The sequence below is a fragment of the Convolutriloba macropyga genome, chromosome 1 (genome assembly GCF_964194025.1).
Source record: "Convolutriloba macropyga chromosome 1, txConMacr16.3, whole genome shotgun sequence".
NCBI classification, from domain to species: Eukaryota; Metazoa; Xenacoelomorpha; order Acoela; family Convolutidae; genus Convolutriloba; species Convolutriloba macropyga.
In genome coordinates this window covers 53,729,072-53,754,808 of record NC_134468.1, presented here as the reverse complement: position 1 = coordinate 53,754,808, position 25,737 = coordinate 53,729,072, and the positions used below count along the sequence as shown (strand labels likewise).

The window sequence follows — 25,737 nt, the reverse complement described above, 5'->3', positions numbered from 1 at the left end:
CTTCCGAATTTCACTGCAAAGTTGTCTTTTTTCTGGAAGATTTTAAACTGGATGGAATTACTATTTACTTTGAAGTAATGTCCAAAATTAAAACCACCCACTTCTTACAGCTTATCCAGTACCACGCCACGAAAAAACGGTGAATAATAATTCGTTGCGTCACAGCTTCAAAGCCTTTACGCATAATTTATACCTAACGGCAATTTATTTCACTTTGATATTTACTGTTTTTTTTTTCGATTTTTTGGATCGGATTTTTTTCTTAATGGTTTTTCCAATCGAGTTAATAATTCATCTAATATTTTGTTTGAGCCAAATTTTGCTCTCGCTAGCGGCTCTTTGTTCACATGCGGCATTTTAACTTGATTTTCTGTTTTTTTTTTATTTTTTTGATCTGATTTCTTTTTGAAACTGGTTCTCCCAAGTCACTCATAGTCCGTTGTAGGTATAGTCTTTTGTTTAGTCAATAAAAGTCTTTTGAATTGTACGCCAGGACTTGTCATGCTTTGTTTTTATTCCCTTATTCATTTATGTTGCTTGTCGTTATCGACAATTAAATTTACAATCAATTTTATCTCAAAGTTTTATGAGTATATTCTTCATCCAGCGGTATGATCTCCACTATCTTCAGCATTGAGCTTCCGAGGTTTTAGCAGTAGCAACTTTTATAGAATAAATAGAAACAGGCTACTAAAAAGCTAATCAAAATCTTGGGACATATTAATTTGTACGACCCTGTAAACTCAGGACATCGTCACTTCTTGAAAAAGACAACTCTTAATAAGTAGCCACAATCAGCTTGAACCAAATTTTGAACCTCATAAACTGCAACTCTTATTGTTTAATGAAAATGAGAAGGTAATTTGTTTTTGCAAATTTTGATGTTTTATCTTAACACCTATAGACCGGTATGGGATCTACTGAAGTGTGTTACTCATTAGCATAAACATAATAATCTAGTTCTTTTTGTTTGAGAGTTATGTTATAGTGCGCAAAGCTCAAAAGTGATTTGAGCAAAGTCCATTATATCATTTGAACAAATTACAAAGTAGTTCGGTTAACTACTATTTTAAGGTATCAAACTTGAACTGAGATTATCCTCATGACGTGATAGTAGCACGCCACCTTGACCCTATCAAATTAGCATTGATACCACTGTCGACATTGTAATCTTTACCCAATAGAAACCACCAACAAAAGGTCCCTGAAACTCGTTACCCTTTGCTTAGATCTCAACTCTTGAGTTGTTTTGTAAACTTATAAAATTTTGTAACAAGTTCCTAACCAAGTCGTAAAATTCTCAACACTTAGCATTATTTTCGGATTTGGTGTAAGTCCTATCTAGCATTTCTTAATTTCTATCTAAGTTGTAAAGGTAACTTAGACAAATTCGACTTCTGCTATCTCAGCTTTATTTAGCTCACGAAATAGAATAACTCTATACCATCATGCTCGGTTCAAGCTTGATGCTAGTTAACAATTATTAGTTCATATTTGCATTTAACTTTCTTTGTAAACTATATACTAAGAGTAGAACTAGGGGTTGAACTCTCAAGTTATACATGTGGTCCAACTAACACCGTCGTTTAATTATCTACGGATCGGACCAGTAGTATAGTGGTACTTATTCATAGCTTTCACTTCATTTGGAAGAGGTAACGTGAGATGAGAACGTCACTCTTATTGTAGGTTATCGAAGTAATATTTTGAAACAACTTATACCTGAGACAAACTTAAGACATCTAAGCAATTGGTTCGAAAACTTGAAATTTCCTTCAAATTGATTATCAGTTCACTGGGCATATTGTTTAGCAGTATTTGGTTGCCGCGGGTATACGAAGCACTTACACAGCTAATTTCTGACAACTTTGCTTTACTCCTAATCTCACAACACAAGTTATGAAATATGTTCAAAGCACCAACGCAGCAGAGAAGCTCTAAATAAAATAAAAGCATAGTGGTTTCGCTCTACCTCATATTTCCGGTTTTTCGATACTTTGCCTGAAATTATTGTGTTGACTTCTGTAGTCTAGTTTCATTCTTGGCCCATTCTTAAAGTGCTTTTGAACAATATTTGCTCAGCAGAACTGTCTAAAATTAATGGAGTCTTGGAAAACGAAATCAAATAGCCCATATTTACATCACCGCTTTCTTTAACCTCGTTATTAATTAAGGTTTTTCAAGTATATTTTTCTAAAATAACACATACCTTAGACGAACTTAAGACATCTAACCAATTGGTAAGAAAACTTGGAATGTGTTTCAGATTAATTATTAATTCACTGTGCATATTGTTTAGCAATAATTTGGTACTGCATGCCTATCAACCACTTGCAGCTAATTGCTGACAATTTGTCATCTTCGTTTTGCTTTCTTCTTAATTTCATTACAATTTATGAAATTTGATTAAAACACCAAAGCAACTGAGAAGATCCAATTAAAATAAAAGCATAGTTGACTCGCTCTACTTCATTTCTATTATTCGATTTTTGCCTGAAATCACGTTGATTTCTTTAGGCTAGTTTCATTTTTGGCCAATTTTTTACAAAGGCTTTTAAACAATAGTTGCTCAGCAAAACGATCTAAAACGAGTCATAGAAAACGAAATCAAAAATTTTGAAATTTTATATGACTTTGTTTCTGTAAGACTTAATTCCCATAACTTATGCTTATTGGTTTTGATACTAGCACTTGTATGCTCTCATTAATGAGCAGGACTATGTCCAACTGTTAATTAAAAAAGTTCGCATTCTAAAAAAATGAACAAGAATCAATATTTAAGTTTTCTGTTTTTCCATCCTAATCTGTTTTATGGGAATCAACGGCAGGTATTTTCCGACAATCTGTCGGGTATGTTTTCAGTCTACTGCTAAGTGGTGGTCTGTAGTGTGCACTAATGGAGGCTATCGAAAAGTAACTCAAATAACGCATACCTGAGACAAACTTAAGGCATCTAAGCACTTGGTAAGAAAATTTGTTTCGAGTTGATTATTATTCACCGGTCTTTTTAGCAGTCATTTGGGTCTCCGAGTTTACAGAGTTCTTGCAGATAATTTCCGATAATTTACTTACGTTGTTTTGCTTTACTCTTAATTTCATTTGACAAGTTATACATATTTCAAATCACCACGGCAAGAGAAGATCCAATTAAAATAAAACCATAGATGTTTAGCTTTACCTCATTTTGCCGCTTTTTCGGTATTTTGCCTGAAATCATTTTGACTTTCTATGCTAGTTTCATTCTTAGCTCGCTCTTATCAAAGTGCTTTTTAAAAATAGTTGCTCAGCAAAACTATCTAAAACAAATAGAGTCATAGAAAACAAAATCAATTTTAGATGACGGTTTTTTATACTTTGTTCGATAAATATTAATTACCATCTCTAATGCTTATTGTTATTGATACTAACCCTTGTATCCTCTCATTAACGGACAAGAGAATTTCCAATTGCAAATTAGAGAACGGTTGCAGTTCAATTTTTTTGTACAATATTTTTGTACAAGAATCATTTTCATAATTTCTGTTTTTTTTCAATCCCAATGGGTGTCATGTGAATCAATGGCGGCTATTTTCCGTCAATCTGCTGGGTATTTTTCCAGTTTAAAGGTTAATGGAGGTCTGTAGTGTGCTATAATGAGGTCTTGTCATGGTATTCATCCATTGCTTTCACTACATTTGGGGGAGGCAATGTGAGTTGAGAACGTCACTCTTATTGAAGATTATCGAAGTATAACTCTCTGAAATAACATACCTGAGACAAACTCTAAGACATCTAAGCATTTGGTAAGAAAATTTGAAATGTGCTTCAAGTTGGTTATCAATTCACAGTGCAAATTGTTGTTCAATATTTTGGTACTGCGTGTCTATGAAGCACTTGCAGCTAATTTCTGACAATTTACCAGCTTCGGTTTGTTTCTCTACACAATTTATGGAATATGTTCAAAGTACCAACGCAACAGAGACTATCCAATTGAAATAAAAGCATAGAGTTGTTTCGCTTTACCTCATTTTGCTTCTTTTTCGATATTTTGCCTGAAATCATTTTGACTTGTCTAGGATAGTTTCATTCGTGGCTCATTCTTCTGAAAGTGCTTTTCAACAATTACCATCTCTCATGCTCTTATTGGTATTAATACTAGTCCTTGTATCCTCTCAATAGAATGAACAGGAGTATTTAGAACTGCAAAATGAAATAAAATTTAGCATTTCAAAAACGTTTATGTACAAGAATCAATTTTCATGTTTTCTGTTGTTTTTTTTTCCAATCCGAATCGGTGTTATGGGAATCAATGGCGGCTATTTTCCGGCAATCTGCTGGGATTGTTTTCATTCGAAATTGTAGTGGTGGTCTGTAGTGTGCTCTATTGACGTCTTCTCATGGTACTAATTCATAGCGCATTTAATTTGGAGGAGGCAATGTGAGCTGAGAACGTCAGTCTTAAGGTTATCGAAGTACAACGCATACCTGAGACAAACTTAAGACATCTAAGCAATTGGTTAAAGATTTTGAAATGTTTTTAAGCTGATTATCAATTCACCGGGCATATTTGGATAAGAATTTTGGTGCTGCGGGTCTATGAAGCACTTGCAGCTAATTTCTGACGATTTGCCAGCTTCGGTTTGTTTTACTCATAATTTCACTACACAAATTATGAAATAGGTTCAAAGCAGCAACGCAACAGAGAAGATCGAATTAAAATAAGAGCATAAAGTTGGGATCGAATAGTGCCTACTTCAAATGTACTTTCGAAAATTGAGATGTGTTTATCGTATGTTTTGGTGTTTCAGACTCGAAGAAGCGCAAAGTGGAAAAGGTGTGATATGATTCCCTTTTGTTCCTCCAAGTTCCTCCTTCATCTACCATTGCTTCCATCACTACGGTGTCTACATGTGAATCTGACTGGCAATGGAATGGTGATGGTGAAATCAAATAGGATCAAATAACTACCTGGCAACAACTATCTCCCTTGCTGCGAATCGTACAAATGCCCAATTCTGAAAACTGAATCATGATATCTCTGTCAATACTGTGCTCTCTGCATGTTCTACCTGCCTGTGCATGGCTTTTATTAATTTTGTGGTTAATAACTTGGCTATTTTTGTGTTGGCTGCTTTTACCAGTTGCGTTTATGAGCTGTGTCAATCTGTTATGTTCAACTTAGCTGTATTTTAAAGGTTCCTGGTTCTCTTCTATTTAACTGCTCGCAAACGATATTTTTATTAATTATATTAGTCCTGTTGGTCTTTTATTAATGCGATATCTCGCTCGACCAATTTTTCGTCTGACCTTTTTGACATTTCGTCCTTAAAAATTGGATAAACAGGTAGCGGGCATTAAGTTTCATTAGAGGCCCTTAGCAAGGTTTAATAGTCCTTCAAGTGCTTACTGTGGTGAAACCACTGGAAAGGCCGTGGATTAAGGTTAAAAGGTCATTTTTGAGTTTTTGAGACCAAAATGCTGCAATTTTTAATTGCTCTCAAACGAAGTTTGTAGCAATTATATTAGTCATGTCCGTCTTTTTTATGCGATTTTTCGCTTGACCGATTTTTCGTCTTACGCTTTTGACTTTTCGTCCTCAAAAACGGAATAAACAGGTAGCGCCCAGCGGGCATTAAGTGCTCTTAGAGCCTTTCAGCTCTGAATGTTTTGGAGACTTATACTTATGGCGTGGGGGGCGTTTCTTAGGGGTTAAAGATCCCTCCACTGTTGAAACCCCCGCGCTGTTGCCCCCCACCCATCAGCCCTCGGTGCACCGCCCCCCCCCCTTTCTAGCTACTGACGAATAACCGCTTGCTAAAAACACGCAAATTTATAACAAAAATTGTTGATATTTTGATTTTTATTAGCCCCAGGTGGCAAGGAACCTCCTCTAGGTTTTAATAATAGGTAACAGCATAGTTTGTAGTGGAATGGTTTCAGCATTTTAACATCACGAATTTCCGCATTTTTTTGAGAAAACGTGCAATTTTTATCAATTTTTTGACATTTTTTTCCTTATTCAGGTCTCTCCAGACCCAGGGGCCAAAAAACCTCCTAATTGGTTTGATAATAAGTTACTGACAAATTTTTATTGGCTATGGAATAGTTTTTCAACTATTTAATGTCACAAATTTTGGCAATTTTTCGAAAATTTTTGTCGTTTTTTTTTCAGCCTCAAGAGCCGAAAAACCTCCGTATGGTTTGAAAATAGATTACTGTATGATTTCTAGATGTAATGGAATGTCTAGCAAGATTTTAACATCACGAATTTTAGCTTTTTTGACAATTTTTTGACTGATAGTCATTATTCAGGTTTATTTGAGCATCAATGGTCAGAAAACCATTAGGGTTTGATAATAAGTTACTGGAAGATTTTTGTTGGTCAGGTATTAATTTTTTAACTTTTATATCACAAGTTTTGGCAATTTTTTTAGGAAAACTGGCAATTTTAAAGTTTTTTGAATTTTTTGTCTTGACTGGTCTCAATGGCTATGTTATGAGACATAATAGAAGCAATGTAATAGCGGCAATTGGAGTCGGCAATTTAACTACCTATTCACCAATTGTTTTCGAGAATATAAGTCTTGCTCCTTTTCGAACTCGTGCTGTCACCTAGTGTGATCGATGACAGTTCTAGTCCTTTGCTAATGAGGCAATAATTAATTTTTTGTGTTCATTGGTAGTGTTTTTCTTGATTCTGACACTATTTATGTTTTCACAAGCTATTGGCAATTTTTTTCCGTTTGTTTTACATTGTTCTATTATCACTCAATCTAGTCAATCATCAGATCAGTCATCGGTTGCTAATGAAGCTTGAATAATTGAAATATTTTCAGTTCCAAGCTAATATTTTCTTTGACCCTTGAAAACAGTTTGTGAGTTTTTGCCTGTTTTTCATTGTTTAAATTTGTTTAGTTTGTTTATTATTTACAATCGTCATCAGTTGCGAATGCGGCATAAATGAATATAATTATTTATATGAGTTCATGACAGTGGTTTTAGTGGCCTCAAACTGTTTATTTCTAAAAAAAATAGGTCAATTCTATGTCTCCAATTTTTAGCTGTGGTTTTCTTAGGTGCAATTTGTTGTTCAGATATTTGTTTTGTTCCGTTTTGACTTAATGGAACTGTTAATGGTTGTTGATTGTGCATTATTTTTCATATTTTTTTTTATTAGTTGCCCATCATGTACTCCAAGGATTTGGTAAGCATGCTTATTCTTTTGTCAATGTTATATAAAGTGTTGTTTATGATTTTTGGATAAGGATTTTGAATTGCATTGGAGATTTTTCTGTTTTTCATTATTTTTTGCGCATATTAGATCATTTGCTTTGTTAACTGTGGTAGTTGGATGACGCTTGAAAATTGTTGATTGTCAATCCCTCAGTTAATTCAATTACATCTTATCATCTTCTCTGTGTGAACTGAATGGAATTTAGATTTCATTCAGCAGATTAACGCAATTACGATCAAAATAAAAAAGTGAAATCAAGCGATAAAGCCCGGGCGCTCAGATTTAATATTTGAAGACTTTCTGCATTAAGTTATGAGAGCTCCTTAGAGTATGTTGCAAATTGCTGTCAGTATTAAGCATACTGTTTGCCAATTTTGTGACCGAAATCACCATACTTATCTAATGTAATAAAAATGCGGACCAATTTAAATTTTTGCAACTTAGAAAGTTAGCGGTTGAGTAACAACGTGGTTGTAGGCTAGTGGCTAAGATGTCTGACTGCTATTTTGGAGGTCGATTGCGCGAACCCCTATCAGGTCCGAGTTTTTGCACCCACAAAGCTACACCCCTAAATTAAATTGCTCCCACCCTGTCGTTCAAGAGCATCCGACGTTAGCCGGTTTATGTTAGTAATTGGTTATTCTAAGTAAAACTGCACTTCTAATTAGAACATATTTTGGCACTGAAAGAAAGAGTATCATTTTTGTCATTTCTTTTTCTGTTTCTACCCCGAGGGCGGCTAAGCTCTGGCAATCTGCACCCTATCTTTCAAGCTCTTTCGTTTTCGGTGACGTTGTTGCCAGGGAACGTGTTTAATTGCTCTCATAGAGAAGCAATTATTTTAAACGTGTCTGTCTTATGCAAAGTTTTTGCTTGACCGTTTTGACTTTTTGGGTGACTTTTACGCCCTTGACTTCGCGTGATCTAAAATTCTCGCTCAGTCACAATTTCAAGCAGCTGAACTCAATTGACGGGAATTTAATGCTGAAAGTCAACTGAAAAGTGCGCCCAAACTGGTGCCATTTTTCACTTTAAGTCCTAATAGTGGTATATGTTAACCTCTATGCCCACTATTGAACTTCTTAGTCCCATTTAGGCTCCCCCGCCCGACTGAAGCAGGCTGCAATTGATTAGAGCTCGCACTATTCTTTAATGAGCAATTCTTCCGACGTTTAGTTGGTTACGTTTTCTTTTAATGGTTAAATTGCTGCTCCTCTAGCGGTTTTTTCGTTTCTATAAATTGGTAATTATCTTTGGTAGGAAGAATGGAATATTTGATCTGCAGTTTTTGGACTAGTAGCTGGTTTCTTCATTACGGTAAGAACGATCGATGCTAAATTATAGCACATTAGTTTTTGAATTTAAGAGAAGTACCCAATCTAGTGCTGTAAGATTGAACAAATGATTAATGGACATTATAGCGGAGATAATAATGTACCGGTTGTCTGTTTGCTAATTGATTGAAGATTCATTGTTGTAATGCGTATCTCCTGGAGGAAGCCGGTAGAGCCGAATGGGTGCAGAGCAGAATACCATAAAATGAGATTTAAAGCCGAATTTTTCCCGTGCTATGATTGCTTGACCGCACGCCATAGATATTCGGGGGGGGGGACCCGAACGCACACCATAGATAGTCGAGCGACGACAACTAATTAAACCGCAATCTCTTACATTTGTTGTACTTTAATTTGGACCATTCAGATTAGTCGGACAAACAAATTCAGTCATTAGGCTCTGATTCTTGTTTTTTCTCACATGGCTATGCACTCGTTCGCGTTCAACTCTAATTCCTATCTCCGCATCTCTTACGTATCTCATGCATTGGATTGTTTGGAAAAAGACTTCATTTGAGACACCAATCTAAATTCGCGCGTTAAACCTTGCGAATATTCAGAAAGTCCATTTTGATGAGCAGAACGCTTTTAACAATTCCAAACATAATGTTTTTGATAATTTTTGGTATTTGATTTCAGTCGAGTGAAGTGGCGCACAGCAACAACAAATTGGATACTCCCAAATCGTCTTCTGGTTCTGTTAGGCTGTCTTCGTCCAGTAGAGGCAGCTGGCGCGACAAGTCAATTGAGAAAACCATCACACTATCTGCTACTTTGGACTCTTTCTCGCCTGTGAGGAAGCGAGAACACGATGACAAAGGTACACTGCACTTACCAAGCTATATCTGATTGATTGCGCATGTGTGCAAATTCCAAATGTGCTGTCTCGACTCAGTCAAAGGATCCTTAGTGCCCTGTTTCACGTTTCTGATGTTGGGGGCCTAATTTAGGGGTGGGGACATTTCCGGTGACGTCGTTGTCAGGGAACGCGTTTAATTGTTCTCATAGAGAAGCAATTATTTTAAACGTGTCTGTCTTTTTTATGCAAAATTTTTGCTTGAATGTTTTGAATTTTGGGTGACTTTTACGCCCTTGACTTCGCGTGATCTAAAATTCTCTCTCAATCACAATTTCAAGCAGCTGAACTCAATTGACGGCAATTTAATACTAAAAGTCAACTTAAAAGTGCGCTCAAACTGGTGTCATTTTTCACTTTAAGTCCTAATAGTGGTATATGTTAACCTCTAATGTGGTTATTGAAGCCCACTATTGAAGTCCCATATAGGCTCCCCCCGCTCGCCTGAAGCAGGCTGCAATTGATTAGAGCTCCCACTAGTCGTTCGAGAGCAATTCTTCCGACGTTTAGTTGGTTACGTTTTCTTTGAATGGTTAAATTGCTGCTCCTATAGCGGTTTTTTCGTTTCTATAAATTGGTAGTTATCTTTGATAGGAAGAATGGAATATTTGATCTGCAGTTTTTTGACTGGGAGCTGGTTTTTTTCATTACGGTAAGACCGATCGGTGCTATTGTATAGCACATTAGTTTTTGAATTTAAAAGAAGTACCCAATCTAGTGCTGTAAGATTGAACAAATGATTGATGGACATTATAGCGGAGATGATAATGTACTGGTTGTCTGTTTGCGAATTGGTTGAAGGTTCTTAGTTTTAATGCGTTTCTCCTGGAGGACGCCGGTAGAGCCGAACGGGCGCAGAGCAGAATACCATAAAATGAGATTTAAAGCCTAATATTTCCCATGCTATGATTGCTTGATCTTAAACTAAACTCACTACTTTAGTGGCATTTTTTTGCGCAAAATACTTAAAAAATAGGTGTAAGGAAGGTCTCTTTGGTCGCAACCTCGGGGCTCGGGGAGGGGAGAGGTAACCCGACCGCACGCCATAGATAGTCGGGGGGGGGGGACCCGACCGCACACCATAGATAGTCGAGCGACGACAACTAATTAAACCGGAATCTCTTACATTTGTTGTACTTTAATTTGGACCATTCAGATTAGTCGGACAAACAAATTCAGTCATTGGGCTCTGATTCTTGCTTTTTCTCACATGGCTATGCACTCGTTCGCGTTCAACTCTTATTCCTATCTCCGCATCTCTTACGTATCTCATGCGTTGCTTTTGGATTGTTGGGAAAAAGACTTCATTTGAGACACCAATCTAAATTCATGCGTTAAACCTTGCGAATATTCAGAAAGTCCATTTTGATGAGCAGAATGCTTTTAGCAATACCAAACATAATGTTTTTGATGATTTTTGGTATTTGATTTCAGTCGAGTGAAGTGGCTCACAGCAACAACAAATTGGATACTCCCAAATCGTCTTCTGGTTCTGTTAGGCTGTCTTCGTCCAGTAGAGGCAGCTCGCGCGACAAGTCAATTGAGAAAACCATCACACTATCTGCTACTGCTGACTCTGCCTCGCCTGTGAGGAAGCGAGAACACGATGAAAAAAAGGTACACTGCACTTCCCAAGCTATATCTGATTGATTGCGCATGTGTGCAAATTCCAAATGTGCTGTCTCGACTCAGTCAAAAGATCCTTAGTGCCCTGTTCCACGTTTCTGATGTTGGGGGTCTATTTTAGGGGTGGGGACGTTTCCGGTGACGTCGTTGCCAGGGAACGCGTTTAATTGTTCTCATAGAGAAGCAATTATTTTAAACGTGTCTGTCTTTTTTATGCAAAATTTTTGCTTGAATGTTTTGAATTTTGGGTGACTTTTACGCCCTTGACTTCGCGTGATCTAAAATTCTCTCTCAATCACAATTTCAAGCAGCTGAACTCAATTGACGGCAATTTAATACTAAAAGTCAACTGAAAAGTGCGCCCAAACTGGTGTCCTTTTTCACTTTAAGTCCTAATAGTGGTATATGTTAACCTCTAATGTGGTTATTGAAGCCCACTATTGAACTTCTTAGTCCCATTTAGCCCCCCCCCCGCTCGCCTGAAGCAGGCTGCAATTGATTAGAGCTCCCACTAGTCGTTCGAGAGCAATTTTTGCGACGTTTAGTTGGTTACGTTTTCTTTGAATGGTTAAATTGCTGCTCCTATAGCGGTTTTTTCGTTTCTATAAATTGGTAGTTGTCTTTGATAGGAAGAATGGAATATTTGATCTGCAGTTTTTTGACTGGGAGCTGGTTTTTTTCATTACGGTAAGACCGATCGGTGCTGTTGTATAGCACATTAATTTTTGAATTTAAAAGAAGTACCCAATCTAGTGCTGTAAGATTGAACAAATGATTGATGGACATTATAGCGGAGATGATAATGTACTGGTTGTCTGTTTGCGAATTGGTTGAAGGTTCTTAGTTTTAATGCGTTTCTCCTGGAGGACGCCGGTAGAGCCGAACGGGCGCAGAGCAGAATACCATAAAATGAGATTTAAAGCCTAATATTTCCCATGCTATGATTGCTTGATCTTTTAAACTAAACTCACTACTTTAGTGGCAATTTTTTGCGCAAAATACTTAAAAAATAGGTGCAAGGAAGGTCTCTTTGGTCGATACCTTGGTGCCCAGGGAGGGGGGGGCGCAACCCGAAAGCACACCATAGATAGTCGAGCGACGACAACTAATTGAATCGGAATTTCTTACTTTTGTTGTACTTTAATTTGGACCATTCAGATTAGTTGGACAAACAAATTCAAGCCATCGGCTCTGATTCTCGGTTTTTCTCACATGGCTCTGCGCTCGTTCGCGTTCAACTCTAATTCCTATCTCCGCATCTCTTACGTATCTCATGCGTTGCTTTTGGATTGTTTGGGAAAAGTGTTTTCGGAAAATTGTTTTGCTGACTTCATTTGAGACACCAATCTAAATTCTCGCGTTAAACCTTGCGAATATTCAGAGAGTCCATTTTGATGAGCAGAACGCTTTTATCAATACCAAACATAATGGTTTTGATGATTTTTGGTATTTGATTTCAGTCGAGTGAAGTGGCTCACAGCAACAACAAATCGGATACTCCCAAATCGTCTTCTGGTTCTGTGAGGCTGTCTTCGTCCAGTAGAGGCAGCTCGCGCGACAAGTCAATTGAGAAAACCATCACACTATCTGCCACTGCTGACTCTGCCTCGCCTGTGAGGAAGCGAAAACACGATGACAAAAAGGTACACTGCACTTCCCAAGCTATATCTGATTGATTGCGCATGTGTGCAAATTCCAAATGTGCTGTCTCGACTCAGTCAAAAGATCCTTAGTGTCCTGTTTCACGTTTCTGATTTTGGGGGCCTAATTTAGGGGTGGGGACGTTTTCGCCAGGGAACGTGTTTAATTGCTCTCATAGAGAAGCAATTTTTTCAAACGTGTCTGTCTTTTTTATGCAAAATTTTTGCTTGAATGTTTTGAATTTTGGGTGACTTTTACGCCCTTGACTTCGCGTGATCTAAAATTCTCTCTCAATCACAATTTCAAGCAGCTGAACTCAATTGACGGCAATTTAATACTAAAAGTCAACTGAAAAGTGCGCCCAAACTGGTGTCATTTTTCACTTTAAGTCCTAATAGTGGTATATGTTAACCTCTAATGTGGTTATTGAAGCCCACTATTGAACTTCTTAGTCCCATTTAGCCCCCCCCCGCTCGCCTGAAGCAGGCTGCAATTGATTAGAGCTCCCACTAGTCGTTCGAGAGCAATTCTTCCGACGTTTAGTTGGTTACGTTTTCTTTGAATGGTTAAATTGCTGCTCCTCTAGCGGTTTTTTCGTTTCTATAAATTGGTAATTATCTTTGGTAGGAAGAATGGAATATTTGATCTGCAGTTTTTGGACTAGTAGCTGGTTTCTTCATTACGGTAAGAACGATCGATGCTAAATTATAGCACATTAGTTTTTGAATTTAAGAGAAGTACCCAATCTAGTGCTGTAAGATTGAACAAATGATTAATGGACATTATAGCGGAGATAATAATGTACCGGTTGTCTGTTTGCTAATTGATTGAAGATTCTTAGTTGTAATGCGTATCTCCTGGAGGAAGCCGGTAGAGCCGAACGGGCGCAGAGCAGAATACCATAAAATGAGATTTAAAGCCGAATATTTCCCGTGCTGTGATTGCTTGATCTTAAACTAAACTCCCTACTTTAGTGGCATTTTTTTGCGCAAAATACTTAAAAAATAGGTGTAAGGAAGGTCTCTTTGGTCGCAACCTCGGGGCTCGGGGAGGGGGGGGGGCAACCCGACCGCACGCCATAGATAGTCGAGCGACGACAACTTACATTTGTTGTACTTTAATTTGGACCATTCGGATTAGTTGGACAAACAAATTCAGTCATTCGGCTCTGATTCTCGGTTTTCTCACATGGCTCTGCGCTCGTTCGCGTTCAACTCTAATTCCTATCTCCGCATCTCTTACGTATCTCATGCGTTGCTTTTGGATTGTTTGGGAAAAGTGTTTTCGGAAAATTGTTTTGCTGACTTCATTTGAGACACCAATCTAAATTCTCGCGTTAAACCTTGCGAATATTCAGAGAGTCCATTTTGATGAGCAGAACGCTTTTATCAATACCAAACATAATGGTTTTGATGATTTTTGGTATTTGATTTCAGTCGAGTGAAGTGGCTCACAGCAACAACAAATCGGATACTCCCAAATCCTCTTCTGGTTCTGTTAGGCTGTCTTCGTCCAGTAGAGGCAGCTCGCGCGACAAGTCAATTGAGAAAACCATCACACTATCTGCCACTGCTGACTCTGCTTCGCCTGTGAGGAAGCGAAAACACGATGACAAAAAGGTACACTGCACTTCCCAAGCTATATTTTTTATTGATTGCGCATGTGTGCAAATTCCAAATAAGCTGTCTCGGCTCAGTCAAAAGATCCTTAGTGCCCTGTTTCACGTTTCTGATGTTGGGGGGCCTAATATAGGGGTGGGGAAAGAATGGTTTTGGAATTTTGAACCTCGGATTTAGGCAAAATATTGGTCGTTACGTGTTACAATTAGAAAACCCGACACAAATTACGCTCATTTTGGATACCTTGTCAAAAGTAGGGTTTTTCAAAGAAATAGTTTAATTTTTGTAAAAACAAATAGTACCTTGAGCAAAAGGACAGACTGGAAAATTTTAAGTGTGCCTAAGTTCTCCAGAACAAGCGAAATAAAATTGTCTGCGCTGGAGCCGGTGAATTAATAATCACATCTGGATCTAATTGTCCAAAATCCCGTGTATGGCCTCCAATTGCGAATTGTTTTTATATAGCGCGTTTTGAATGAAAATAGCAAGTGGATCTCGGTGGTCTGAACAATGTATGCTCAACGAAGGGTTGACGAAACCAGAAGAATCTAAATTTTTATGAAAAAAATTACCCCTTGCTGCAGAAATTTAGGCGGACTCCTCTACTTTTATTAGGCTTTTAAACGGGTTGCTTTGTTAGCCGATGGACGTAACCCAATCTCTGATGGATTTGATACAAATGATGTCTGTTTTATGGACAAAAGACACCGCGGCCAGGCCGATATAGTGGCATTTACAACTCAGACCTTTCAGACCAAATTGATTCGTTCTAACGAATCTCTAATTTTGTTTAATAGCCGCCCTCATCTTAGCCGGCTATTATAGCGCTCCTATTTTTTTTTACAATTCAAAGAATTTGAATTGTATTGGGGCGCTGTCTTTTTTACGATTCGAAGAGGAGTATTGGAGAAGTCCGTTCTACAATTCAAAGAATTTGAATTGTATTGGGCCGCGTGGTTTGGGTGCTGAACAAAAGTGAAGAGGGGAGCGAAAAGAGTGGTTTTTTGTTCATTCCGCTGTTTTCGAGAGAGCGAGAAATTGAGGTGTGAAAAAAATTTCTGTAAGTGAGCGAAATTTTGTGTTCACGTGCGGCTTTTTAAAACCGTTTTTTTGTTAATTTTTTTGGTTTAGAAGTCTTATTATGATATTGTGTGATTTTTTAAGGTTGCTTTAATAGCTTTAGCAATTTTTTGCGTTTTGTCTTGTTATATTGCTTTGTATGGGCTTCGAATAGACGCATGTTAGCTACTGAGTCTTTAGATACCAAGTGATTACATTTTCTTAGGTTTTAAACGATTTTTTTGTTAAGAAAAATCACAATAAACTGAAACATTTTAAATTATTCTTCTTAATTTTTTGCTGTGTTTCGCTTTTTTCTAAACTTAGAGAAGTTTCGTAGCCTAGTCGGTTTTTCTACTGTTTTGGAAGTTTTTCTGTTTTCTTTTTGCTCAGTTTAACGTTTTTTGGCTCTATGTGCTCTTGTGAAATCAAAAAAGCTTATTTTTTTCTAAGATTTCTTTCAAGTTGTTTTTATATACTCTTTGTATTCAATTGAGTTGTTTTGATGCGTGTTGATGATTTTAATTTCAGTTTTGAGTCATTTTATTAAAGATAATTGAGTAAATTTTATGAAGATTTCCGCGAATTTTTGTGATTTTTTTTAATGTTCGCTGAAATCTTCTGATTCTGCTTTTGCTACTTTTTAGTATTCTAGCTTTTGATAGGAACTTTTCTAGGGGTTTTGTTGGAATTTTTTTAGAGCACTTTTCATTGACAGATATTACTAACTTTTCTTAATCTCTTTACTTTTTTTAATCAATTTTATTGGGGTGTTTTTTGAGGCGGGAAATGAAGTGAAAAAAATTTCGAGTGATTTTGGCGCTGAAAAAATCTGAAGAGTCGAGCGAAAAGGGAGTGGTTTTTATTCATTCAGCTGTTTTTGAGAGAGCGAGAAACTGATGTCTGAAACAAATGTTCTCTAAGCGAACGAAATTTTTTTGTTCACGTGCGGCATTTGAAAGCAGTTTTTTGCAACTTTTGATGGTTATGAGGTTTGATTATGATAATGTATTAGTTTTAGGTTTGTTTTGATAGGAATTAAAGTTTTCAAGTAGTTAATTTGATTTTTAATGCTAATTTGGAGGATTTTGATCAGTTTTGCTGATTTTTAGACAAAATTTAATGGTTTTTTGCCTGTTTTGTTTTAATGCTTCAAGTGGGAATCGAATAGAAGCTTGTTACTTAAGATATTTTCGGTTACCAATTGACTAAAGTTCTCTTGGTATCAATTTTTTTTCTTGGGAAATTTGGTAGAAAAATTGAGAATTTTTAAACCATTTTTCTTATTTTTTGTAGTTTTTCTTTTTTTTTAAATCTGAGAAGTTTCCTAGCCTATTATGACTTGCCCCTTGTTTTGCGAACTTTTCATTGCTCTAAGTGCAAAGAAACTTTACTCGGTTTTATGCTTCCTTGTACTATTAAAAAAACTCATTAAGTTTTTCTAGTTTTTTTCTGTTCAATTTGTGTCCGAATGCCGTTTCTATTCTTCCTTAATTTTTATGGCATTTGTGGAGGTTCAGGGTTCACAATAGTTGTTCTATTTATTAAGTCATAAGTATGGGCAATTTTGTCCTTCGAGTCGTTTCCGGAATTCTTCCGGCTATGTTTTTTTAAGATCTGTTACACATTTTCATGATTTTTGAAGTCAAATTGGATTAGTGATTTTGGTCACGCCGAAACAAGGAGTGGATTGAAAAAGCGAGTGGTTTTGCGGCGTGAATTTTGTACCCTCTAATTTTAAAGTAGAGGGAGAAAACGGTGTTTCAACAAAAATTCGCTTTCTCGCTTGTGCTTTTTTTTCACATGCGGCAATTTCACATTGATTTTTACTGTTTTTTTCGATATTTTGGATCGGATTTTTTTTCCAAATTGTTTTCCCAATCCATTCATTGTTCATTCTATGTCTAGTTTGTTCTTTGAACCAAATTTCAATTTATCGCTATTGGTTTTTTGTTCACATGCGGCATTTTGACTTTGATTTTTTAAATTTTTTTGATTTTTTGATCTGATTTTTTTTAGAAATAGTTTTCCCGGTTTGCTCATAGTCCCTGCTAGGTCTAGTCTTTTGTTTAGTCAATGACAATTCTTTGAATTGTACGTTTTTTTTCGTTTTTTTCTGGTCTTTAGACATGTTTCTTCGCCTATTATGGCTTGCCTATTGTTTTGCGAGAATTTGGATACCCTATTCGCTGAAGAGAATTTTTCTTTGGATTTACATGCTTTTGTAATATTTAAAATTTTAACAACTTTTCCAGTTTTTAGTCGAAGGTGTTTGTAAGAGCTTATTTTTTCATGATTTGGCTCAGTATTTTTAAAAAATTTTATAAGTGGTTTCAGGGGGTACTAATTGTGTTGATGAAATAATTTTGGCAGAGATAGTTATTTCTGGGTCTCAAGTTATGAAAAAATTTGATGAGATTTTTTATCATATTTTAATAGATTTGATTTTTTTTAATTTTTGTATTATGGTTTTGTTTTAAGATAATCCTAAATTAGTGGAGACACGTTTTGTCTGATGAGTAGTTGGATGGCATTTAAGGTCTAGTCTTTTGTTTAGTCAATGAAAGTTCTTTGAATTGTACGTCAGGAGTTGTCCTGCTATGTTTTTTTACTTCGTTGAACAAAAAAATGTTTCGCTTTACCTCACTTTGCCGCTTTTATTTGTTATTAATAGCCGCACAGCGATAGCTGGGGCTATTATTGGCCTTCTCGTGGTTTTTAATTGCTCTCAAACGAAGTTTGTAGCAATTATAATAGTCCTTTTGGTTTTTTAATGCGTTTTTTCGCTTGACCGATTTTTTGTCTGACCCATTTGAATTTCCTTCCTTAAAAACGGGATAAACAGGTAGCGCGCAGTGGACATTAAGTTTCATTAGAGGCTCTCAGCTGCGTTTAGTATTCCTGCAAGTGCTTACTGTAGTTTCATTAGAGGCTCTCAGCTGCGTTTAGTAGTCCTGCAAGTGCTTACTGTGATGAAGTTACCGGGAAGGCCGTAGTTTAAGGTTAAAACGTCATTTTTAGGAGTTTTTGAGCACAAAATGTTGCAATTTTTTGTGTTTATCGTCATTTTTTCAATTTTTTTGTGGGACCCGTCTACATTTGAGGCTGATTAAAGTTGATAAAGTTCTTTTGCAAGATATGATTCTTTTTTTGACCATTTTAAGGTCCATATGTTTTGGTAATCCAAGCAAAAACACAAATTTGTACTAATTGTCACAGTTTTTTTCAAGCGTTTTGAAAATTCTTATTTTTTGAGTTTGCAGCCCTAGGTGTCACGGAACCTCCAGGGTTTGATAATAGATTATTGCTTAGTTTCTAGTGGTAGTGTAACGGTTTTCAACGTTCTGTTATCACGAATTTCAACATTTTTTTTCTAATTTTTTTTTTGACATTTATTTTCATTAATGGCCGCACAGCGATAGCTGGGGGTATTATTGCCCTTCTCTTTGTTTTCCTTGTCAACATTTTTGTTACGACCGTAAGGCGTCACAGCCACTTCCAATCTGCTTTTCGCTCTTGCGATGTCAACTAAAATGCATGCTTGACGTCATTTTTTGCTCTTAGTGGAGCGACTTTGTTGTTCATTCGCGTGATTAAATTTTGCGTCGAACGTGACTTACCTCACTGTCAAAGATGACTTCCTTATTTTGATTTTGACTTTTATTTGCTTTAATTCAAAGAGAATTTCAAGTGAGTGTGTGTCACTCTAATTGAAGGTTATTTGAGAGCAGATAATAGAGGCAGAAATAATTTATACAGATTCTATATCAAAATTTAATATCTACGAAGCAGATCTACGAATCTTTTGCGGCTTTTAGAAATAGTTTTCCCGGTTTGCTCATAGTCCCTGCTAGGTCTAGTCTTTTGTTTAGTCAATGACAATTCTTTGAATTGTACGTTTTTTTTCGTTTTTTTTCTGGTCTTTAGACATGTTTCTTCGCCTATTATGGCTTGCCTATTGTTTTGCGAGAATTTGGATACCCTATTCGCTGAAGAGAATTTTTCTTTGGATTTACATGCTTTTGTAATATTTAAAATTTTAACAACTTTTCCAGTTTTTAGTCGAAGGTGTTTGTAAGAGCTTATTTTTTCATGATTTGGCTCAGTATTTTTAAAAAATTTTATAAGTGGTTTCAGGGGGTACTAATTGTGTTGATGAAATAATTTTGGCAGAGATAGTTATTTCCGGGTCTCAAGTTATGAAAAAATTTGATGAGATTTTTTATCATATTTTAATAGATTTGATTTTTTTTAATTTTTGTATTATGGTTTTGTTTTAAGATAATCCTAAATTAGTGGAGACACGTTTTGTCTGATGAGTAGTTGGATGGCATTTAAGGTCTAGTCTTTTGTTTAGTCAATGAAAGTTCTTTGAATTGTACGTCAGGAGTTGTCCTGCTATGTTTTTTTACTTCGTTGAACAAAAAAATGTTTCGCTTTACCTCACTTTGCCGCTTTTATTTGTTATTAATAGCCGCACAGCGATAGCTGGGGCTATTATTGGCCTTCTCGTGGTTTTTAATTGCTCTCAAACGAAGTTTGTAGCAATTATAATAGTCCTTTTGGTTTTTTAATGCGTTTTTTCGCTTGACCGATTTTTTGTCTGACCCATTTGAATTTCCTTCCTTAAAAACGGGATAAACAGGTAGCGCGCAGTGGACATTAAGTTTCATTAGAGGCTCTCAGCTGCGTTTAGTATTCCTGCAAGTGCTTACTGTAGTTTCATTAGAGGCTCTCAGCTGCGTTTAGTAGTCCTGCAAGTGCTTACTGTGATGAAGTTACCGGGAAGGCCGTAGTTTAAGGTTAAAACGTCATTTTTAGGAGTTTTTGAGCACAAAATGTTGCAATTTTTTGTGTTTATCGTCATTTTTTCAATTTTTTTGTGGGACCCGTCTACATTTGAGGCTGATTAAAGTTGATAAAGTTCTTTTGCAAGATATGATTCTTTTTTTGACCATTTTAAGGTCCATATGTTTTGGTAATCCAAGCAAAAACACAAATTTGTACTAATTGTCACAGTTTTTTTCAAGCGTTTTGAAAATTCTTATTTTTTGAGTTTGCAGCCCTAGGTGTCACGGAACCTCCAGGGTTTGATAATAGATTATTGCTTAGTTTCTAGTGGTAGTGTAACGGTTTTCAACGTTCTGTTATCACGAATTTCAACATTTTTTTTCTAATTTTTTTTTTGACATTTATTTTCATTAATGGCCGCACAGCGATAGCTGGGGGTATTATTGCCCTTCTCTTTGTTTTCCTTGTCAACATTTTTGTTACGACCGTAAGGCGTCACAGCCACTTCCAATCTGCTTTTCGCTCTTGCGATGTCAACTAAAATGCATGCTTGACGTCATTTTTTGCTCTTAGTGGAGCGACTTTGTTGTTCATTCGCGTGATTAAATTTTGCGTCGAACGTGACTTACCTCACTGTCAAAGATGACTTCCTTATTTTGAATTTGACTTTTATTTGCTTTAATTCAAAGAGAATTTCAAGTGAGTGTGTGTCACTCTAATTGAAGGTTATTTGAGAGCAGATAATAGAGGCAGAAATAATTTATACAGATTCTATATCAAAATTTAATATCTACGAAGCAGATCTACGAATCTTTTGCAGCTATTTTCTGGCAATCTTGTCAACATTTTTGTTACGACCGTAAGGCGTCACAGCCACTTCAAATCTGCTTTTCGCTCTTGCGATGTCAACTAAAATGCATGCTTGACGTCATTTTTTGCTCTTAGTGGAGCGACTTTTTTGTTCATTCGCGTGATTAAATTTTGCGTCGAACGTGACTTACCTCACTGTCAAAGATGACTTCCTTATTTTGAATTTGACTTTTATTTGCTTTAATTCAAAGAGAATTTCAAGTGAGTGTGTGTCACTCTAATTGAAGGTTATTTGAGAGCAGATAATAGAGGCAGAAATAATTTATACAGATTCTATATCAAAATTTAATATCTACGAAGCAGATCTACGAATCTTTTGCAGCTATTTTCTGGCAATCTGTCAGCTTTTTTTACTAAAGATTTTCCAGACCCAGGGGCCAGAAAACCTCTTTAAGTGTTTGATAAAAGGTTACTGAAAATATTTTATGGGCCAGCGAAAAGTTTTCAACTTTTTAATACACAAGTTTTAGCAGTTTTTTTTAAAACGTGCAATTTTTTTCAAGTTTTTTTAATTTTGACATATTTTTGGTTGCTGTAGCATTGAAAGCCAAGAGATATCCCCTAGGGATGAATAATATGTTACTACATAGTTTCCGGATGTAATTGAATGCTTATCAAGATTTCAGTGTCACGAATTTAAGCAATTTTAGAAAAATGTTTGCTTTTTTGAAGTTTGTCATTTTTTAGGTTTCCAGCCTCAAGAACCAAGGAACCTCTTCCAGTGTTTGATAATAGGTTACTGCATAGTTTCTAGATGTAATCGAATGTGCTCAAGCTTTTAATATCACGAATTTAAGCAATTTTTTTGCAAAGCAAACTGCCATTTTTTTTGAAGTTTTTCAAATTTGAGTTTTTTCCGGCACCAAGGGCCGAGGGACCTCCTCTGAGTTGTGATGAAAAAAGATGCTGCATAGTTTCTGGAGTGAGTGGAATGGTTTTCAATATTTTAATGACTCGAGTTTTTGCAATTTTTTTTAATAAAATTTCTATTTTTTCAAATTTTCGAAAGATTTATCATGTTTCCCATTTTTTAGCTTTATCAGCCAGTGAAACTATTTCACGCTAGAAATAGGGATACTGGATATTTTTTTGAGACAATTAAATGCTTTGGAAGATATTGATATCACGAATTTTATAAGACCTTTGTTAAAATTTGCAATCGTTTTACAAATTTTTGAATATTTTGGTCTTTTTCTGAGTTTAACGATCATTGCTGGCCACCGAAACGTATGTCTTGCCGATAGGATAAATGATATTAATCCAGAGACATAAAGATGTCTTGAACTTTTTTTACTGCGAAATGCGGAAACATTTATTTTGAATTTTGCACTTTCAGTTTTCTATGTGGCCATAATTACAAGGCGAGAAAACTCGAAGTTGTTGCAGAATCGAATCTCATCACGGAATATATTCCTCTGTCCTCTCTGTTGTCTGGGGTTTCTTTTCTTCTCATTCTCCTTCACGTTTTATCTCTCGCGCACTATCTCTCTCTCTCTTTAACTCTTTTGTTAATGCCGCACTTCAGCTGCTGTTGTGGCGTGATGTCATCATCTAATACCCTCATCTGAAGCTGCTTCAATTAAGCTGAAGCTGGCCTCACTAAATCGTGGATAGTTGTTGACAAAGGCAACCGCTGGCCGGTCGTTTGAGAGCAATTCGCTTGAAGTTAGTCTGTTATGATCACGCTTTTTCAGCTTCTTCACGGTAGTTAGTCAATTTGGGCGTTAGTTAGTCAATTTAGTCAACGCTGAAAAACTAAAGGGAGCAAAAATTAGAGTAGGTTTAAGGCCTGATTTTTTTTTCAAAATGCTTTTGAACTGGAGTCAGAGATTGGTGTTTGAACAAATTTTCGGTTACTGAGAGGGGTTTTTTTCACGTGCGTCAATTTGAAATCTGTTTTTAGAGTTTCTTTTCTTTGAGTGCTTTTTTATGTGTACTTATGTGTTACTTATGTGATACATATGTGTACTCATTGCACCTGGTAGAATCCATCAGGGGTCAGCTGAACCTCTTTATGACCTGAACACTTTTTGTCAGAAAAACATTTGATTTTGCCCACGTTCAGAAATTATTTCTGTTGTCTAATCAATTAGCATCATCAAGGACAGCTCTCATTGGTTGAAAATGAGGCGCAAGCGAAACTAATAAATGGTCCGCGTTAATAGCTCATTAGTTTTCATGACTTTGACACTACTTTTTCTCAAAAATTTTGTGTTAATTTTTCAGTTTTTGTACTTTTGTAATTTTTGTTGTCTTATGGTTTATTGCCATTAATCGCAGGCCTCATTGTTTGCTGATAGGAGTTAGGTTGATCGTGTTAGATTTAATTGGAGTTAGATAGGAGTTAGATTTAATTGTGTCTGTTTAACGCAGATGCCTTTTATGACTTTAAACATCAATTGTTTTCAAGAAATATTATAGAATTTTTGAGTTTTGCTGTTAACTTTCTGCTGTTAACTTTATTTCTTATATCTTTGTCTCATTATTGACCGTTTTCATTAGTTTCTAAAAAGCTTTTATTTTTTGTTTGAAACCTTTTCAATTCATAGCTATTGCTTTTTTGACTTATACGCTGCCCGTTTTTAAGAAAACTCATAGTGAGTTTTGCAAGTATTTTTTGAACTTATCACCTAACATGATTAATGAGAGGTTTCATCGGTTGGTAATGAAAACAGGGAAATTCAATGAGTGGCATAAGTTCTTAGAAGTCGTCTTCATTTGCTCTCAAACGAAGTTTGCGGCAATTATATTAGTCCTGGTGGTCTTTTTAAGGCGATTTTTCGCTTGACCGAATTATCGTCTGACCCATTTGACTTTTCGTCCTGATAAACGGGATAAACAGGTAGCGCCCAGCGGGGATTAAGTGCTCTTAGAGCCTTTCAGCTCACCTGTCTCCAAGTATGCGAGTCACAGAAACTGTTTTGGAGACTTATTGTGTGAAGGGCGGTTATTAGAGGGTGACCCCCACCGCCCTCCACAACCCCCATCTCACATTACCCCAAATCCCCACACCTGCATATTGTTCAAGCCGTAAGGGCCCGTGAAGCAAAAAAACCGGCCTCCCACCGTTGCCCCGCCCCCCGCTGTTACCCCACCTATCAGCCCCCTTTGCACCCCCCCCCCCCCGCTGCGCTCACCTCACGCCCCTTCAATCACGCCCTCAACCGTGGGTAGCTACTGACGAAGTCAACCTCTCGCCGGTTATTTGAGAGCAATTTGATGCAATGTCATTTGAGAGCAATGTTTTGATTTTGACTATGTCTTTAAAAATTGATATGATTTTTTAGCCTTGCTTGTTTTCCGTTGTCGTAAAATTGCTTAATCTAAATGGTGTCAAACTGATTGTTCTCACTGGACATCTAACACGGCTTATTTTTCTGAATTCGTTGGACTGTACTTCAAGACTTGTTGTGCTATGTTTTTTTTTCGTCGCAAAATTTTTTTTTCGCTTAACCTTAGCTCACAGCTTTTTCAACATCTTTTTCTAGACTAGTTTCACTTTTCTCTCATTCTTCTAAAAGTATTTTTAGACAGCAGTTGCTCGCCAAAGCAATTCAAAATGAGTCAGTATAAAAAAACGATGGGAAATAGAATCGGGATAAACAGATAAAGCCCAATTTTAGATGCCCGTTATTCGAACTTTGTTCTTAGTCACCATCTCTAATGAAATCCTCACAACCTCTCAACCAGGAGTATGCTCAGCTCCAAAATGACATCAAAATAGTTCGCACTTTAAAATTTCTTGTGTACAAAAATGTTTTTTTTTTCTCTTCTTTGGACCGCGATCTTGCTTATGGGAATCAACAGCGGCTATTTTCCGGCAATCTGCCGGGTATGTTTATTGTTCTTAATTGATTAAAATGCGAAGAATACTAGCTGTTATTTTGATTATCAATAAATTTGCTTTGTAATTTACCCACTCTTTCCTTAATAATTTTCTTAAGAGGTGTAAGAAGTTTGAATTGATTTTAGTCTGACGTACCTGTGGACGAGTCTGCTAAGAAATTGAAGCGGAAAATTGTTAAAGACGATTCATGAGCTACATCTTCAGCCTAAAGATATCCGATAAACTTCCTCCTCATTCACCATCAGCTAACCATTACTGTGCTCCCACCAATAAATTGTTGTAGTTTTTCAGAACGTTCCAGCTGTCCTCTAGTTGATATGAATGTTGATACTCTTGGTAATAATTATAGTGATGATGATCTTCTCTTTTGTGGATTTGTTGATAATTGTGATGCTCTCTCGTGTTATTTACTTTTATGTATGTTAAATATATCTTTTTCCTCTATTTTTAATTCTATCAGTTTTTAGAATTATCTGCAACAACACAACTCCGCCTGCATCCTAGGAACTTTAAATGACGACTCCAATCTGGAGTTTTTCTTAATTTAACTGACTTAACACTGACAAGCCCTTTTTGGGTGCTTTTAACCTAACTGTTTTTATTCTCTCTTAGCTGTCTTTATGAATACCATTCACATCATGTAATAATCATACATAAGAATTTAAAAAAAAGCAATAGGGTAAAAGTATTTGTAGAGCTTTATCATTGCATTGAGAGACTTTGCAATAATATTTCAGTGGTTACCTCAGAGATGTGAAAGACCGAAAATTGTTTAGTTCTTTTATCAAACACCTTTGGATGGCTCTCTTGGCTTGTATCAATTATTTGAGTTCGTTTGCTTATTTTTATGCTGTATTTTTCATAACCGATTTTCCTCCTTT

General features: G+C 36.3%; 1 protein-coding gene across 5 annotated transcripts in view; it reads left to right on the top strand.

The window, feature by feature from the left end:
• The window catches only part of LOC142340355 (THO complex subunit 2-like), a 215,790-nt gene extending 190,490 nt beyond the window's left edge, over window positions 1–25,300 (top strand). The window contains exons 22-25 of one of the 5 annotated variants that reach the window (XM_075390932.1): window positions 4,788–4,813; window positions 12,490–12,672; window positions 14,107–14,289; window positions 24,982–25,300. In XM_075390932.1, the coding sequence (XP_075247047.1) occupies window positions 4,788–4,813; window positions 12,490–12,672; window positions 14,107–14,289; window positions 24,982–25,047 (458 nt within the window). In that variant the 3' untranslated portion in view covers window positions 25,048–25,300. Of the gene's footprint in view, window positions 1–4,787; window positions 5,080–9,186; window positions 9,322–10,837; window positions 10,977–12,489; window positions 12,673–14,106; window positions 14,290–24,981 lie in introns of those variants that run through there. The other 4 variants (XM_075390939.1, XM_075390943.1, XR_012759067.1 and 1 more) reach the window with 4 other exon arrangements.
• Window positions 25,301–25,737: the final 437 nt, after the last annotated feature.